Genomic DNA, 16,010 nt, shown 5'->3' with positions numbered 1-16,010 from the left:
TTGACAGCGCTTTGTTTACATCTTGTGCTGGGTGTTGCGCAAATGGTGAAAAGTCGCGTGGAAGACGTTCCGATCTATTGAATTTCTGTGCAAATTATACGATTAGCATTTGTTAAAGAAAAATATTGCACTTATAAAAAACATATTTAGACCTATTTTTGCAGACCAATATTTTCGGCACAACTTCATAAGCGAAATCAACGCTTTGTTATTTTTTACCTTTTTTCTTTCTTCGCTCGCTTCATGTCATGTTTTCTGTTCGTGACGCACGATGACTAATAATTCACCGTTGGTACGGTATCTAGTAAGCCGGCTTTGTTAGTTCAGCACGCTACAAAAATACTTCTCCCCTTTCAATTCGCTTCGGAAACAATTTCCCTGCAGTTTTTCCCATTTTCTTGTCACGTGCGGCCATCTCCATTGAACGGAAATGTCTGATCCTCGCCTGCGCCAGCTAACCATCAAAACAGGTGTTGTGAAGCGTCTGTCCAAGGAAAAGGTCGTGTACGAGAAGGAAGTTGTAACGCAGCAGAACCGCATCGACAAACTGAAAGCTTCCGGCTCGGACGACCATGTGCTGCGCAAGCAGGAAGAGGTACTGCAGGAATCCATGATGATGATTCCGGACTGCCAGCGACGGTAAGTAGAAGGGGGGGGGCTACGTTTCTTCACGCCCGAACTAATATGGAACATGTGTGTTTCTGCCGTTCGTCACCCTGTCGCCCACACAGTTTAGCTAAAGCGCACGAAGAGCTGTCCGAAATGATCAAGAACGAGGAGGAGCTGAAGGAAACGGAGCAATATCAAGCGGCCGTGGCTGCGCTAGAAGATGCCAAAGTAAATTTGCCGCAAAAGATTACTGCATAACCGCTTCTTGCCGTGGTGGAGAACTAATTTTAAGGCTAAATAAGAGAACTACATAACCTTACGAATTCACGCGAAATTTTACCATTGCCTGTTTTTATCTAACGCAAATTGAGTGCACCATGGCTGCACGTGCCACGCCGCACCAGACGGACGTATCGAGACCTCCGCCCCAAATTGATGATTCCTTCCCACATCCCACACTGTTGGAACAGTTGCGGGTAGCCGATGAGCACTGTGTGCAACAGTTTCTATCTTGCGTATCAAGCACAAAAACGCCCCATCAGAGTAAATCCAGTCCCTCACCCATGCCGATCAATATTAGCACCTACCGGGAAGAACTATGTGAAGCATTGCGCGTTTTGCAAACTCTGCACCATTCAATGTTGGTTCTGGAGGAGCTAAAAGAGGACGATCCAAACTGGAACGAAGAGGTCCAGCGTACGGAACAGCTGAAATCCATTCTTGTGGATTCTTTACTACCACTGGAAGATGCAAATAGAAAGGAACAACTAGCGCACAAGCTCACCATCCGGCAAAAGAAGCGAGCATGGCAAAAACGACGTAACGAGCGCCTCAAAGCGAATCGAACAGCTCAGCAAGCGTCTCGCGTGGAACGCCTCCGGGAAATTGCAGCCTGGCAAGCGGACTGGCAGGAACGTCTCAACCAGGAACGCATCGCCCGGGAAGAGCTACAGATGAAAACGCACATCCTAACCGATGTTCGGCGTCGAAAGGCTCGCGCTAAACGAGTGTTGGGTCGGTTCGAGAAATCCCTTCGCCTGCGACAACAACGCCAGCGCAGCAAAACCACGATCGATCCCGAGCTGGAAGAAAGCTTTCGAAACCGCATGGACACACTCGTCGCCGAGTGGAGCGGCAAGTTGAACGAGTGCGTTAAGGAGGAAAAACGACTAAAGGATGAGCTAAACCGCCAGACCGTCGGTAATGCGGGCCGGCGCCGGGAGAACCGTTGGCGCAAGGTGTTGTTCGGTTCTGCTGCACACAGTGCGCTAGCAGCTGGCCACCGATCTAAGGATAAGGAAGATTTGTGGCAAGAGCTGGTCACGGTACGCCGGGCATGGGATAAGTTTTGTTTGCCCTTTGAACCGAACAATGCGCACAATGCTGGTGGCAGTGTTGCTCCTTCCACGTGGATTCTTCCACCGGAACAGCCACTCCCCGAGTGGGGTGTGTATCGGGATTGGGGGCAGCAAATCAAACATGGGAAAGAGAGCCATCGATACCCCGCCCGCAGCAGTGTTTGAATGTGCACGAGCAGTTTGTAATGATGACGGTGTTACATTTGTGAGATGAATTATCCAAATGGCTAATAAACATTAACATGACTAACGAACGTTTTGGGTGCGTGTGTGTTGAGAGCATTATGCTGAACATTATTCTTTCAGCATTATTCACATTCGACGAACGGCCAACCTGCTGTTTCTGGTGACAATTGGGGTGTATTTTATCTTTATTACTTTATACTACGGTTCTGCTTACTGCGTACGTTGATAACGCATCAAATTAATTATAAATATTATATATACACACACATGCACGTCTTTCGGTACGCGGTCTGCATATATATAATGTTAGCTGCTGCATAATTTACGTTATGTATGTAATGTACTGTATGTACGCTATATGTACAATACGAGCTATGTAAGACTTGTGTGTTTGTGTGTGATGATTTCAGTTCATTCGCAATTTGCCTGTGTTTAGCTATGCACCCTGTGTGAGAAAGTTGTTGTTTGTTTTTGTCTAATAAATTGTACAATTAGGCTCTGCCGCCTGCCGACTAAACTGGTCATCATCAGCCCTCTTCCCTCTAATTCTTCTCTGCACTTATCCATTTATACACTACACCATGGTAACACAATAAAATTGGGAGAACACATGAACATGTGAGAACGTTACTATAAGTCTACAAAATAACGGCTACGAACGGATACGCCCGAAATAAAATCGTTTCAGAGTGTTATACTGTCCTATCCTAGCCTATCCTTTCTTTTACATATATGCGTGATCAGACGATCTTCTATCTCTTCCTCCGTATGTGCACAACACCGTAAGCCGTAAGAGTATTGCAATATTTAGGTACAATATTTTACAGCTCCTCTGCGCCTCTGGTATGGTGTTCAAACGTAAATGATTTGAAAACGCATGAAAAAAGCTAGCTACAAACTAATCCGACTGGCCTCAGGACTGGCCGACAACAGCAATCGATTGTTTAACCCCACTGACGGGGTTTATATCGGGCTGTCTATAGCAGCACACATCGTCCTGCTACTGCTGTCATTCCGGTACAAAAAACGCTTATTCTGCTGCTATATCGCGCGCCACAATCCGTATGTTGTGTATCTAGCAGCTACGAGAGATTGTTGAAGATTGCGGGATGAAATTCATCAATAAATTACGTACGGTTCTTTTTTTCAACACTTTCGCACCTAAGAGCACACACCCTGTCGCATCCATCTCTAAGCTATTCTGGCCATATAATAAGGAGCAGAACTCATCCTGCAAAGTACGCTCAAATTGAGCGAATTTCCCTTAGCCCTTAGCCACGTGAACCGAGGAACAATTTAAGAGCGTAGATAGGAAGTTGATCTATTAGTTGCATTTTTGTTTGTTTTTGCTCCAACATATATGTCTGAACGAATTTCTTACGTTTAATGTAGTAATGAAAGTAGTCGCTTGTAGGTCATAAAAACTGCCCATGAGATTAAACGTAGAAGGCCCACAAAGGTAAGGAGTTTAAAACAACTCACGAAATGTAAACAGCTAACGGCTAACTGGATCGTGCTACATGATGATATGCCCCCGCAGAACTGGCCGTTTGAGAGATGGGGCATTTGGTTTCTTTGAAGAAGGCGCACGTAAAACGTGGTCTGGTTACTGGTGCGACTTTCGCAGGCTTTCCTTACCGACCTTTACTTTTTTGTACTTTATACGCATTCCTTCCATAAACATACGCAGCTGGTAAGCATTTAAAAAAAAATCAGTTCAACGTTTGAAACATGTGCGCTTACCCTTGCTTTACACTTTCTCTCTTACTGCATTGCACGCTTTTTGTTGCATTCTAAATATTCCTGATACTACATTTGCGCTTTCTCTGTCATTCCCCATGATTGGTTCTACCTTTTTTTGTTTCAACTTATATCGGGACAAGAAAAACGGGTAGCTGAAAAAGCGGATGCATTCAGTGCTTGGTGCATCTAATGCACGTACGGTTACAGCTATGAAATCATGTGTACGCATCAGCTCACTTATCCTAAGGGACACACACACACGCACACTTTATCTGGTGTAAAGTAACGTGTCTGGTTTGCCGCTTTGTTTGCTTAAAATCTAGGCATATTAAGTGCAATATTCTACGAACAGCTTTCAGCACTCCTCAGTCCGATCGATAAGGGTCACTTAACCTAGCGAAAAACGGTAAACGTAACCTAGCGAAATCGTCCAACCGCAACGGAACGGGGTTGTGTACACGTCCAAATTGTTCGTATTATGGAAACATATTTATCTACCTACAATCCTTCTATTACACGCTCCCCACGTGCTGCCCCTTAGCTGCGAAGCCGCCTGCGACCCAGGTAGTACTGGAAACGGGTGAGTGTTTTAAGCATTGTGTTTCCTTTCCCGCAATGGTCGAACAAGCTCATAATGGTACGGTACACAGATATACACACACACAGGCTCACTCACATATTCCAACAGCACACTGCATACCTTAGTCCTTGTCTTCACGGCGCTCCATCCCGCCTTCGCGTCTACTACTGTCAGGAGGTGGCGAAAAAGTCCTGCAACCTTCGCACCGTCATAACGTCCAACGCGCACAAATCGAAATCAAACGTGGCGCTCGTAATCTCGTAACATCCGGTTGCCGCGATCATCTCCACCACCCGCTGCAGTTCCGTGTTGTCCTGCAGCGTCATAATTTTGTGCTGCAGGTCCTTCAGCTCGAGCATATAGTCCCCTGTAAGCGAGACGTTGCTCGAGCCCGTACCACCACTACCGGCAGAGCCACTGCCTCCGTGATTGCTGGCCGCGGCGGTACCACCGAACGAGCTAGTACCGTTGTCCTCGGGTGCAGCCGGGCCGGCACCACCGCCACCGCCACCGCCGCCTATCGATTGCTTGAAGTTGTTGTTGTTATTGTTGTTATTGTTCAGTGAATGGTCGAGCGGATCCTGGCCCGACGACGCTTTGCCGCCGCCTACCGCGGCATGGTGTTCCTCCTTCTTTGGTATCTTTGTCGGCGGCTCCATTAGACTGTTGGAGGATGCGGGGGGAGAAGGTGGCGAAATGCTGCGCCGCTCTCGGGACGATGCAGTCGTAGTAGGCTCTGCTGCTGCCGGTGCATCCTTCTGAACCTTTTCCGCGTCGGTGTCTTTGTTCTTGCGCTTCCGTTTCTTCACCGGCTCGCTCGCGCTGGAACTGTCCTTCGCCTCTATCGGCGGCGTTGCAGCTGTCGCCCCCTGTCCCTTGGAGGATTTGTCCTTTTTGCTCTTGTGATGGTGATACTTTTCGCTCGTATCGGCCGTCCGGCTGTTCGATCCGGTCGTACCGGACGATGTCGCCGACGGGGGCCTTTGCACGTGGCCAGAGGAGGTGCTGCCGCCAGCCGGTAGCAGGTCGGCGATACTGCTGTTAGACGCTTCCGAGTCCTTCTCGTTCGGCGGCAGCGTCGAGGGTGCACGACTGTTTTCGCCACCCCCACCACCGGTACGGGCATCCGAATCGTTCGAGTTCTCCTCGCCACCACTGCCCTGTCCACCGGGAGCTTCCACCACCGGTGTGCTCGACTTGGACGACGGCTGTGGCGCGCCACCGTGGCGCGTTGCCGATGAGCTGGAGAAAAGATTACCCGTGGTGGTCTTCTCCCGATCGTGCCCAGTCGGTTTGGTGGAGGTCGATTCACTGACGGTGGCGGCGGCGGCGGCGTTTGCGTGCGCTTTTGTCTTCCCCGGTCCACTGCTTTCCGCAAGCTCACGTGTCGGTGTCGAGTAGCTGCCCTTAGCCGGGGCCGGCCCCTCTACGCCCGTTGGTTTGTCCTTGTCTTTCCGGTCCTTCTTATCCTTCCCGGTGGCCGATCGATCCTTTTCCTTGTCTTTCGTTTTGTCCTTTTTCTTATGCTTGTGCTTTCGCGCGTCGTCCTTCTCCCGATCCTTGTCATTCTTTTCGGGCACCTTCGCCGACTGCACCACCGTTCCTCCCGCCGCACTTCCCACCGGGTCCGGCTTCGGGGCCGCATTCGAGTCATTCGCATTTTGGTGCTGCTTTTTGTCCTTCGTGTAGCCGGCACCGGTGGCGGACGAAGTTGCGTTCGACGAGTCACGATTCGAAGAAGACGTCATTGACACCTTTCCTTCTTTGCCCGTGTCAGCCGCGGTTGGCGCGCTGGCAGAGCTGCCCTTGCTACCTCCGCCAGACGAAGAAGATTTCCCGGTACTTCCCGGCTGGGGGCCTTCCCCTTTCGACACACCGGCGGCGGTTGGTCCAGAACCGTACGCACTGCTGTTGGCGGGCAGCTTTGGCTGCGGTTCCGCGCTTCGTTCGCCCTTTCGCTGCTGGTTCGAGGAGGAGGAGGAGTCCGTCCGCTCCTTATCCTTATCGTAGCTTTTCTTCTCCTTTTTGCTACTCTTCTTCTCCTTCTCGTTGGTTGTGCTATTCCGCTTGCTGTCCGAGCTTTTAGCCCCGGACTGGCCACCGATCGGAGCACCGCTGCCGCTGTTAGGAACTGTAGGATTGCTACTGCTGTTGCTTACACTATTATTGCTATTTGTGCTGCTTGTGCTCGATCGCTTGGGGCTGGCCGGGACCGGTCGCTTCATCGAGGAGGACCCGCCGGGCAGGGTTTGCGAGCTGCTGCTGTTCGGCACTGCACTGCCAGTACCGGAGCTGCTGCTGTTCGCTGCACCCTTATCCCTGCTACCTTTGTCGCGCTCTTTCGAGTGACTTTTGTCCTTCTTATCTTTGCTGTGCTTTTCCTCCGCCAGCCCGCTCGTGCCGGACATCGAGGCAGAGGACGACGAGTTAGACGACTTTTTGCCCTCCTTGTTCGGGCTCGAGTGTTTGTGCTTGGAGGAGGACGACGAGGAGGAGTTGGAAGATTTGTCCTTCTCCTTCGACGTGGCGTTCGCCGACGACGACGAGTTGGAAGAGCCGGGAAGGGTCGCTCGCGACGAATCGGACGATGATTTCTGGCCCGACTGTGCTTTACCACTGCCGGACCCGCTCGCCGGTGACGTCTTGCTGGTGGAAGACAGTTTCGGGTCCGGCGATACCTTGCTGCCGCTACCGCCACCACCACCGCTCGATTTGTGCGGAAACGGTGAACCGAACAGCTCCGCAAACTGTCCCTTCGTATCGTCCACCGAGGAGGACGATTTCGATTTGGATTTCTTGTCCTGGGAGGAGCTGCCACCGGAAGAGCGGTCGGTCGCGCCGCCACCGCCACCGCCATGCCCACCGCGACTGCTTTTGTACTCGTTGCTGGCGCTGTTGCCGGTGTTGCCGCTGCCGGGTATGATCGAACCGCCACCCTTCAGCAGCTTTCGCCGGAACTCATCCGACGGGCTGTGGAACACGTAATCTTCGCGCTGATTTTTTGCCGGCGTCAGATCGAGATCGTAGTTGTACACGGTCTTTTTGGGGTCGTCCCGATTTTTGAAATAAATCTCAACGGGCAGTATGAAACCGGCGTACCCGGCTTCCTTCACCAGATAGGGCGGCTCTTTAAACACTGGAAAGTGGGACAAACATTACATTCACACAATCGCTTACAATCGCTACCACTGCTGTTGCCGCTGCTCTTACCTCGTTTCGGTTTGGGGAAGGATTCGTGCAGATTGAAGACCACCTTGTCGACAAAGTGGCTGATATCGGTACCGTCCAGGCCGCGCACGAACAGCTCCCAGTCGTGCGTGTAGCCTTCCGCCGTCGGGCGGCTCTTGACCGAAGCCACATGCCCGATTTCGAACGAGATCTTCACCGACATCGCAGGGTAGGGGTATTGGTAGCCAGCTTTTCCGTTACCACGCGCTCACGGTTGAGTGTGGGAGTTGTGTAGCGCTTCCTGGGAAGGGGGAGGGCACTTTTCTGCCAAAGGTATCTGGAATGCATAAAAAAATGGGTCATTTGTAGGAAAGCGTTAGAGAACAAATATAATTTTAAAACAAATCAACATTATATGATGCCTAAATCATGCTCATAATACGGTACAAATCTCTTTCCGTAAAACGCATCATCCTTCAATCACCCGCCTCCACCCTGCAAAGGACGAAAGCTTTTCTGTGTTTGTGTTTGCACAGTACGAAAGGGCGGTATGTGTCCCTGCATGCCGTACAGGATGCGGTGTGTGTGTGTGTGTGTGTGTGTGTGTTGTTTGCAGTTTCTTCCTTGTTCGGGTGCGAAGAAACTTCGGCACACTTTGCTTGCCCGGAGGGAAAAAATCAATATTCTCTTCTCGCACTGCACCCGGCATGGGGCAGTCGGGGGGAGTTGGAGCAGATGAAGCGTAGGGCAGAAGCAAAGCAATCCAAACAGCAACCCACTCTTTGCCTCTCTCTCTCTCTCTCCCACCCTTTTCCCCTCGCACATCCCGAGAAGTCACCTATTGAGAAACCTGCGCGTTTTCACCATGCGTTCATGCAGCATGCCATGGAGCCGGTGCAAGCAAGCACTACTACTGTGTGCATCCAAAATGTTGCGTTCCGGCCTGCTGCTGGATGATGGAATAATCCACACGATCGTGTAGGGTGTTGTATTCAATTCGTGCTACAGGGCTGTTTGTTTTTGTTTGTTCGTGAGCGATATACTTTGTGAATTTCGCTGTATGCGCAGCAGTATGCATTGCATTGCATCGGCATACGCATCGTGTTATTATTTACATAACATTCTAGCAGCAGCGCCACCAAATCCACGGCCGGAAAATACTTCCCGGTCAACTTTCTGCTTTTTCTGGGCGATGGGAGAGAAATGTGGATAGTTTTTTTTTTCGTTTCGAGACCCATACACATGGTCTACTTTTTTCCCGGACGGCCGGAGAGCTATGTTTTCGCACGAGATAACAAACTGAATTACCATATGGTTAACCGCAAAACAATTCTCTTCCAAACACATGGAGGGACAATCAAATGGGTTCGGAGGAACCGCAACAAACCACAAACACTTCCGTCTCTGGCACGCATATAAACTCCAGTTAGGAAGAGTAGGCTCATTCCGTCGCTAGGCTAAGGAAGGCCTTCTGTCAGCAATGCATGAGACGGATGGCTTTCGGTATCCCTAATGAATATGCACATTAGCAGCACGGGGAAGGAAAAGCACCGTGCAGCCTTGTGGCGGTACACTGTTTGGTTGGCGCGACGTGATTGATTGTGTGCCTGTTTGCGACCCAACTTTCCACCGCCTTGCGGGCCTATTTTGAGGCGTCGGTGCAATGGGATTGCTGCTTACAAGTGCACCTTTACTCACCTAAACGCACAGCCAGCAAGGGTTGCTGCGGGGGATGTCTCTTTTGGTACGCAATAACACAACCAACCACCCCCGTTGTTGCCGCTGGGTTAGCGGCTCACTTTGAACGTTCTCCGTTTGTTTTGTTTGCAAATTTGCTGCTTGCACGCAGCATTCGGGTTTTCGCGACTAAATTTCACCGATATTGGCACAATCTGGATGTCTGGAAGCGGTGGCTGCTGCTGCTACACACGCACGCAGGTACAAGCCAGCGGCAGCGCCACTTCTTGACGGGTCGGCCGTAGCTCGGCGTTAGGCTTCCAGTAGGGGGAATGGAAAACACACACACACTTTGACATCGAAACGCGGACGCGCTGCGGTGGTCTCGTGAAAAGCGACGTTTTCACTCGCATCGATCACCGCACCACCACCACCTCGGCCACCAGGGGGTCGGCCTAGAACCACACAGCACTCGGTTTCCTTGGGCCCCGTGGCGAAACACTTTTTACACACACCCTCGAATGCGCCAATGCGATGCAGCGCACGATGTGTTTATCACACTTTACAGCTTTACCGATGCACACATTACCTCGCTACCGCGATTAGTTTGCGCGAATATGTTGCCTTATGCCCTGTGGCACATCCCCTGTGGATGAGTGTATGTACGGGGTTACAGTAGGGATGAGAGAAAAAAGAATATCTGTCTTTCGCTACGAACCTGTACGATGTGTGGAAAGTGGGGGCGCAAACGCAGAGTGTTGACAGTGACATTTTTGTGTCTGCTTTATTTTTTTTTGAATAGTTTGAAGATGACGGTTAAAATAGGTCAGCGTGGGGAGCGGGGTTTTCGTATGCTACCATCTAGAAGATGCAGTAAGTTGGCCAGAAATTAGATGCAAAAGGTAGCAAAAACACATCGTCACACCTTTTTCAATCGATTCTGGACTTTTTTGCATCAAAATGTGTGTGCATTTGGTAAACATGAGGCTGCAGTCAAATGTCTGCCATGAAAAAAAATGAAGCGATATTTTGACAGCTACAATGTAACGTCTCGTAACGAAGGTGTAATGCGAATGGTGTTCATAATCGTGTTGAAATTTTAATTTTTTTGTGACAAAACTGCATAAATCTTCGCATTCGTTTGAGTTCATTCAAAAGCAATTGATCGAGAAAATGAGTGTGAAATGAAATGTAATGGAAAACTGAATGAGCATAACGACAATTCCAAATACACTTTTGTTCGACACCAGCGCCACCTAGGTGTCAGATAACACAAACATCGAGAAGTTAAGCCACGGCCACAGTCTTGTCGTTCATTTTTCTGAAATGCCATCTTTTTCTGCATGGAACTTTATTATGGAAGTTAGAAAATTTATGATTTTATTTGCTACGATTTAGTGCCACCAACAGATGTTTGGTTTAATATAGTAATTCTTTATTTCCTTCCAATCAAACTCAGAATGCAGGCGCAATGCATGTGTCAAAGTAACATAAATAAAACAACTGCACTAGCGTTCTCACACGTGCAATTTACATTTTGTTTTTCTATAGGCGAGTGGAAGTGAACGCTTAATTTACCAAAAAACGTGTAAATCATTTTAACGTGCTTTTTGTTGTTTATATTATGCAATAATATATCGCGCATTTCAGTCGTGATAAACAGTCTAGGGAAAATGTTGACCACTCGCTGGTACGGTGCAATGTTGATGAAACAGTTTTTTAATACAACGGTACGGCAAACCGTACGAAATAGCTCGACAATCTTTGGTCTATCTTCAGGTAAGCAACGGATATCATAAAACGCTGAAAGTGAAAATTGCATGCAGAAGAGCTAGAAAATTGGAATTTCCAATTGGCTGTACCGCCTGTATTGTTTTTGTTGCGGGTTTGTTTACTTTCGGATCAGCTGTCTCCCAGTAGCACAGATGTCACAGATGGGTGTGTTGTCAAATTTGAATGGATTGCGCCTAAATTCAAAATTTTCGGTCGTTAAATTACCAAAAAAATTTAAAGAATTATTTTTATGAATGTGGCATAGTGAAGTTGCTAATATGATTGGAAATATTTTCAAGCCCCTTATTAGGTTTGTGGATTTCAGTTTTCAGTTCATTTGTTGTGATTCAGTTCATGAATCGAACAGATGCTATGTTGTTATACATTCTAATGCTTTTTTATTTACTCGTCCCATTTTAGGTTTCGGAAAGTGTGGCGTAGCAGTAATAAGAGTGTCCGGCTCAGCCTCACGTGCCATCATCGACAAAAAAACTCGATTAAAGTCGTTTCCGGAACCGAGGCGAGCCGTACTGACAAAAATATTCCACGGTCAAACGAACGCAATGATAGATCGAGGTCTTTTGTTATGGTTCCCAGGTAATATCAGCTATATCAGCCAGCCTTTTGAACTTGAACTGGTTATGATTTCCCTTTATTTTTACTGTACAGGCCCTCAAAGCTTTACCGGCGAGGACACGATTGAGTTTCACGTCCACGGAGGCACGGCCATAGTGTCCGCCATGTACGACAGCTTAGCCACATTTCCCGACACTAGAATAGCGGAACCGGGCGAGTTTACCAAACGTGCGTTCTACGCGGGGAAGATGGATCTTACCGAAGTGGAAGGTTTGGCGGATTTGATCCACGCCGAAACGGAAGCGCAGCGGAAGCAAGCACTACGGCAAGCAAATGGGCAGCTGTCGTGCTTTTACAACAATCTGCGCTCTCAGCTCGTCCAGGCTATTGCCAGCATCGAAGCTTATATAGACTTTGCCGAAGATCAGGACGTCGATGATAATGTGCTGAGCGTAGCGGTGCAGAACATTGAAGGCGTAATCGGACAACTGAAAGCCCATCTGAACGACAATAGGCGCGGAGAACGGCTCCGGAACGGTGTGCGAACGGCCATCGTTGGTGCGCCCAATGTGGGTAAAAGTAGCCTGATCAATCTGCTCAGCCAGCGCAACGTGTCGATCGTAACGAGCATCGCCGGTACGACAAGGGACATCGTAGAGTCGCACTACGACATTGGTGGCTATCCAGTGATACTGGGCGACACTGCCGGGCTGCGGCAGGGCACGGAAGATGTGGTAGAAAGTGAAGGCATCGCACGTGCTCGAACGTATGTGGAAAGTGCCGATCTGTTGCTGTTGGTGGTGGACGCTTCACGTGTCGAAACGGTCGACCGAATGGATACTTACCTGCGGGAGTACATGCAAACGCTTGGCCTTGACGCGGATATGATGTCCCGCATGCTGATAGTGTTGAACAAATGTGACTTACTGACTGATGGAACACGGGAGCGGCTGTCAGCGCATAACAACAGCTTTAGTTTTCTGTCCTGCCAAACGCAGTCCGGTTTGCCGGAGTTTCTCGAGCGGCTTAAAACACGTCTGGTGCAGCTGTGCGGTGATCCTTCGGTCGAAAGTCCAACCATCAGCCAGGAGCGACACCGCTACCATCTGAAGCAGTGTTTAGCGTGCCTGGAGCGATTCCGAGACTATTTCCACGAAACTGGTCCATCGAACCGGGATCTGGCGATTGTTACGCATCACCTGCGGAATGCGGTGCGTTGCATCGGCAAGATAACGGGCACGGTGGAGACGGAGGAAATACTTGACGTCATATTTAGCACGTTTTGCATCGGGAAATAAAGTAAAGAAAAAAAAAAAAAGAGAACGCCACAGGTTTGGGTTGGATTGAAAGCAGCCGAAAGCTCGCATTGGTTATCCAATTATAGCGAACAGTTTGCGAAACGAGGTTTTGATAAACACCTAGCTTGTTTCTGTAGCGCATTAGCTCTTTACAATCATTTTCTTTTCTAGGTACGGCTGCTCTGTGTGCCCGCTCATATCCGGTGCTGACAGGGCAAAGGATGCCTGCCGTACTGGCACAGCAGCCCAGCCCTGCAGTCATTTAACCTTGTTGATAGTATTTTCTCGGAACACACATTAGCAAGGATCAGCGCGTTTGATCTCGTTATGACCGCCGGGAGCACGTGAAGTGTGTACGTCTGTGTCTGTGTGTATGGCGTATCGTAACATTGACGCACGGTGGACATACAGGCGTGTCAGCAGCAGAAGGATTAGCATTTACAACCAAAAGGAAGGATACATCGTTGCTAATGCTAATGTTGTGTTGTGAAGCGATGAGCTATGTCAAACTAAACCTGTTTTATCCTGGTTCAGCCTAACCTGTCTGCTGGGGTTTGGTGTAACTAGTGCCATCGAACTGGTCAGCCTACCAGTGTCGAGGCACAATTGTAGCTTTATCGTACTTAAAAGATGAATATGGTTAAGTAGTACTTACCTTTACCATTATTTTTGACATTAACTTAAAATCAGCTCAAATATGACGGTTCAGGTTTTCCCGTGGAGGCGCCTTGTACTTTATGTTAGTTATGTTAGATAAACTGTTGAAATTTCATCTTTGAGCGCCACTATTACTTAATAAAACGATACAATAACTTAACAAGATCATCGTTTGATTGCGTTATAAGAGGTTGATCAATATTTTTGTATATTTTTTTAAAGTAATTGAATGTTCTTAATTCGCGATTAAAGACTACAGCTTATTCATGTGCTGAGCATTATGATTTTCAGTTTTTTTCCTTACTTACATAAAAAAAAACTGAAAATCATAAGGCTCAGCACATGAATAAGCTGTAGTCTTTAATCGCGGATTGATATTCGCTTTATCCTTAATTACATTTTTTATATAGTCATCTGATCCATCGTTATTCAGAAATATACGCTTCAATTTCAATTCCTTCCACATAGAGAAGGGTAATAGATTGATCATTTTCCCGGTTCTAGCATATTTCCCCCAAATTCTTGATAAACTGTTTGTTCCACACATTTGAATGGAATTTTATTTCCATTTTTTCATAGATTTTAACATATCATAGTGTGGAACAAGCCAGAAAAGAATATGCAACATAATTAACTGCTTTGGAATTTTGTCTGTTATATCTGATCATGATGCCCAGACAAGTTAGAATGATTACTACTATCTTTTATTGATTTTTTGTCTTTGGCTCAACAACCGTTGTCGGTCAAGGCGCGCCTGTACCACTTGTGGGCTTGGCTTTCCGTGACTTGTTGATTTCCCCCCATAGTAGTATAGTTAGTCCAACCGTATGGCGGCACGGTCTATTCGGGGCTTGAGCCCCTGACGGGCATGTTGTTAAGTCGTACGAGTTGACGACTACAACGAGACCGGCTTTTGTTGATAGATTGATTGATTAATTAGTTAATTTATCTAATTTCATTTAATTTCATTTAATTTATTTACTTACTTAATTATTACATATTTATTTATCTTGTATGAGTAGATCGTATGATAGATTCGTCAACCAGCAGGTTATTATACCCGTCAACAATTGCAAGGTTTTTTTTAAACACAAAACATTCTGATTATATTTAATCCACAGTTTTGGCATTGCTAATTGTTCCACATTTAATTGCCTGCTTCGTAGTGAACTTCCCACTGGAAGCAGTTTTTTTGTGTGTTTCGTACGTGACAGAACATTATTTTCTAGAACGTAAAACTTCGATCGAGGCCCAACAAAGTTTTCAACAGAAAGGCCAGAATTATCAACAAAAAAAAAACAAAAAAAAACAAAAATCCATCTTAAGCCATATGTGTGAAAACCGGTTTAGAACGAAAACGATGGATGGAATGAACTGAAAAGTACATTTACTCCACCCATTCGAAACAGATGTTGAAGTATCAAAATTATTTACTACCCAGATGCATCCCGGGATCCGGAATCGGACGCAGTGCTTCGCAGCGAAACTATTCAGCTTGGCCGGTTGTGTCTGCGCTATGTGCAGCGAGCAGAAGTTTTGCACCGTCAGTTCCCGTGGTGATAAAGGACGTGTGCTTCGTATTTTCGGGTTCGATCGATCAAGTTGAAAAATGAAAAAATGAAAAGAACGAACGAACGAACGATTCATTGCACAACAACAGGGTAAGACAACTAGCCACAAAGAACAGCTCGGTTTGGTGTGTGGGGGGAAACATGACCACCAAAACTACGAAGAAAGATAGGTCCAAGCATGGATCCAAGAGCCCGACGAAGCAGCACGGTACGAGGTTGGACGAAAGTTTGGAGACAGCTTCTAGTGAGTGGTGGTCCTTGCCTTGTGCGGCCCGCTGTTCCGATACGGCCGATACCCACGTACACATAAATCCCTCCATCACACCTGACCCACTAGGCTAGCATATGGGGGCCGCGCAAGCAGCTACCACCGATTCGGTCACGTGCGCGGGATGATCTATTTTTGTTTTTATTTCGGGTTGTTGCCGGTGCGCCTGATTGCAACGTACCACAGCGGCAGGGCGAACGGATAAGACGAAAAAGGATTATTATCTCCGAGAGAGGGGGGATAACGGCCGACCGTCGAGTGAGAAGATCGAAATGAATCCCACCCCAAATCGGGGAACGGGGACCGTGGGACTTCCATCGCATTGTGCTTTCCCCTCCACGACCACGGCTCTCCGCAGCAGTTTGGGGGGTATTTCTTGAAAAGTTGTTGCGCAGCACCCACAAAAGCGCCACAAGAGGAAGCGGCAGTTTGGAAGCGTTACGCCGATACCGCGCGATTCGATCCCCTCACAGCCCTTCAAACTTCTGGAATCTCGCGTTTCCTGGAAGCGTGCACAGAATTCACGCAGTTCGATTTAAAGTGTTA

At 48.0% G+C, this 16,010-nt stretch overlaps 4 protein-coding genes across 6 annotated transcripts; 3 read left to right on the top strand and 1 right to left on the bottom strand.

The window, feature by feature from the left end:
- The first annotated feature begins 251 nt into the window (after positions 1-251).
- On the top strand, positions 252-1,032 carry LOC121588163 (tubulin-specific chaperone A). Its single transcript, XM_041905813.1, has 2 exons — positions 252-639; positions 732-1,032. Exons 1-2 carry the CDS (start codon positions 431-433, stop codon positions 865-867), a joined length of 345 nt encoding a protein of 114 aa, XP_041761747.1. The 5' UTR covers positions 252-430; the 3' UTR covers positions 868-1,032.
- On the top strand, positions 987-2,221 carry LOC121588156. The gene has a single exon (XM_041905801.1). It carries the CDS (start codon positions 987-989, stop codon positions 2,130-2,132), a length of 1,146 nt encoding a protein of 381 aa, XP_041761735.1. The 3' UTR covers positions 2,133-2,221.
- An 87-nt stretch (positions 2,222-2,308) lies between these two features.
- Positions 2,309-10,071, bottom strand: LOC121588153 (protein ENL). Of its 3 annotated transcripts, XM_041905794.1 has the most exons (4): positions 10,040-10,071; positions 9,343-9,967; positions 7,687-7,981; positions 2,309-7,612 (listed from the first exon to the last, which is right to left on the bottom strand). In XM_041905794.1, exons 3-4 carry the CDS (start codon positions 7,865-7,867, stop codon positions 4,647-4,649), a joined length of 3,147 nt encoding a protein of 1,048 aa, XP_041761728.1. In that variant the 5' UTR covers positions 7,868-7,981; positions 9,343-9,967; positions 10,040-10,071; the 3' UTR covers positions 2,309-4,646. The 3 variants fall into 3 exon arrangements, with proteins under 3 accessions (XP_041761728.1, XP_041761729.1, XP_041761731.1); XM_041905795.1 differs by lacking the exon at positions 10,040-10,071 and having other exon boundaries at positions 9,911-10,033; XM_041905797.1 differs by lacking the exons at positions 9,343-9,967; positions 10,040-10,071 and adding an exon at positions 8,483-8,561.
- Positions 10,072-10,726: 655 nt separating this feature from the next.
- On the top strand, positions 10,727-13,736 carry LOC121590395 (tRNA modification GTPase GTPBP3, mitochondrial). Its single transcript, XM_041910047.1, has 4 exons — positions 10,727-10,748; positions 10,972-11,100; positions 11,515-11,691; positions 11,764-13,736. The coding sequence occupies exons 2-4, from the start codon at positions 10,995-10,997 to the stop codon at positions 12,966-12,968; spliced, it is 1,488 nt and encodes a 495-aa protein (XP_041765981.1). The 5' UTR covers positions 10,727-10,748; positions 10,972-10,994; the 3' UTR covers positions 12,969-13,736.
- The last annotated feature ends 2,274 nt before the right edge of the window (positions 13,737-16,010 follow it).

The sequence above is a fragment of the Anopheles merus genome, chromosome 2R (assembly GCF_017562075.2).
Source record: "Anopheles merus strain MAF chromosome 2R, AmerM5.1, whole genome shotgun sequence".
NCBI lineage: Eukaryota > Metazoa > Arthropoda > Insecta > Diptera > Culicidae > Anopheles > Anopheles merus.
Note: the sequence above shows the minus strand (reverse complement) of the source record. Positions and strands in the feature narration are given on the sequence as shown.

Excerpts from the sequence above, each read along its gene's own strand:
- LOC121588163 (XM_041905813.1), top strand. The coding sequence starts at position 431 with ATGTCTGATCCTCGCCTGCGCCAGCTAACCATCAAAACAGGTGTTGTG. Across the intron at positions 640-731 it reads ATTCCGGACTGCCAGCGACG|TTTAGCTAAAGCGCACGAAG; the intron begins GTAAGTAGAAGG and ends TCGCCCACACAG.
- LOC121590395 (XM_041910047.1), top strand. The coding sequence starts at position 10,995 with ATGTTGACCACTCGCTGGTACGGTGCAATGTTGATGAAACAGTTTTTT. Across the intron at positions 11,101-11,514 it reads AATCTTTGGTCTATCTTCAG|GTTTCGGAAAGTGTGGCGTA; the intron begins GTAAGCAACGGA and ends GTCCCATTTTAG. Across the intron at positions 11,692-11,763 it reads TCTTTTGTTATGGTTCCCAG|GCCCTCAAAGCTTTACCGGC; the intron begins GTAATATCAGCT and ends TTTACTGTACAG.
- LOC121588156 (XM_041905801.1), top strand. The coding sequence starts at position 987 with ATGGCTGCACGTGCCACGCCGCACCAGACGGACGTATCGAGACCTCCG.
- LOC121588153 (XM_041905794.1), bottom strand. The coding sequence starts at position 7,867 with ATGTCGGTGAAGATCTCGTTCGAAATCGGGCATGTGGCTTCGGTCAAG. Across the intron at positions 7,613-7,686 it reads CTTCCCCAAACCGAAACGAG|TGTTTAAAGAGCCGCCCTAT; the intron begins GTAAGAGCAGCG and ends CCCACTTTCCAG.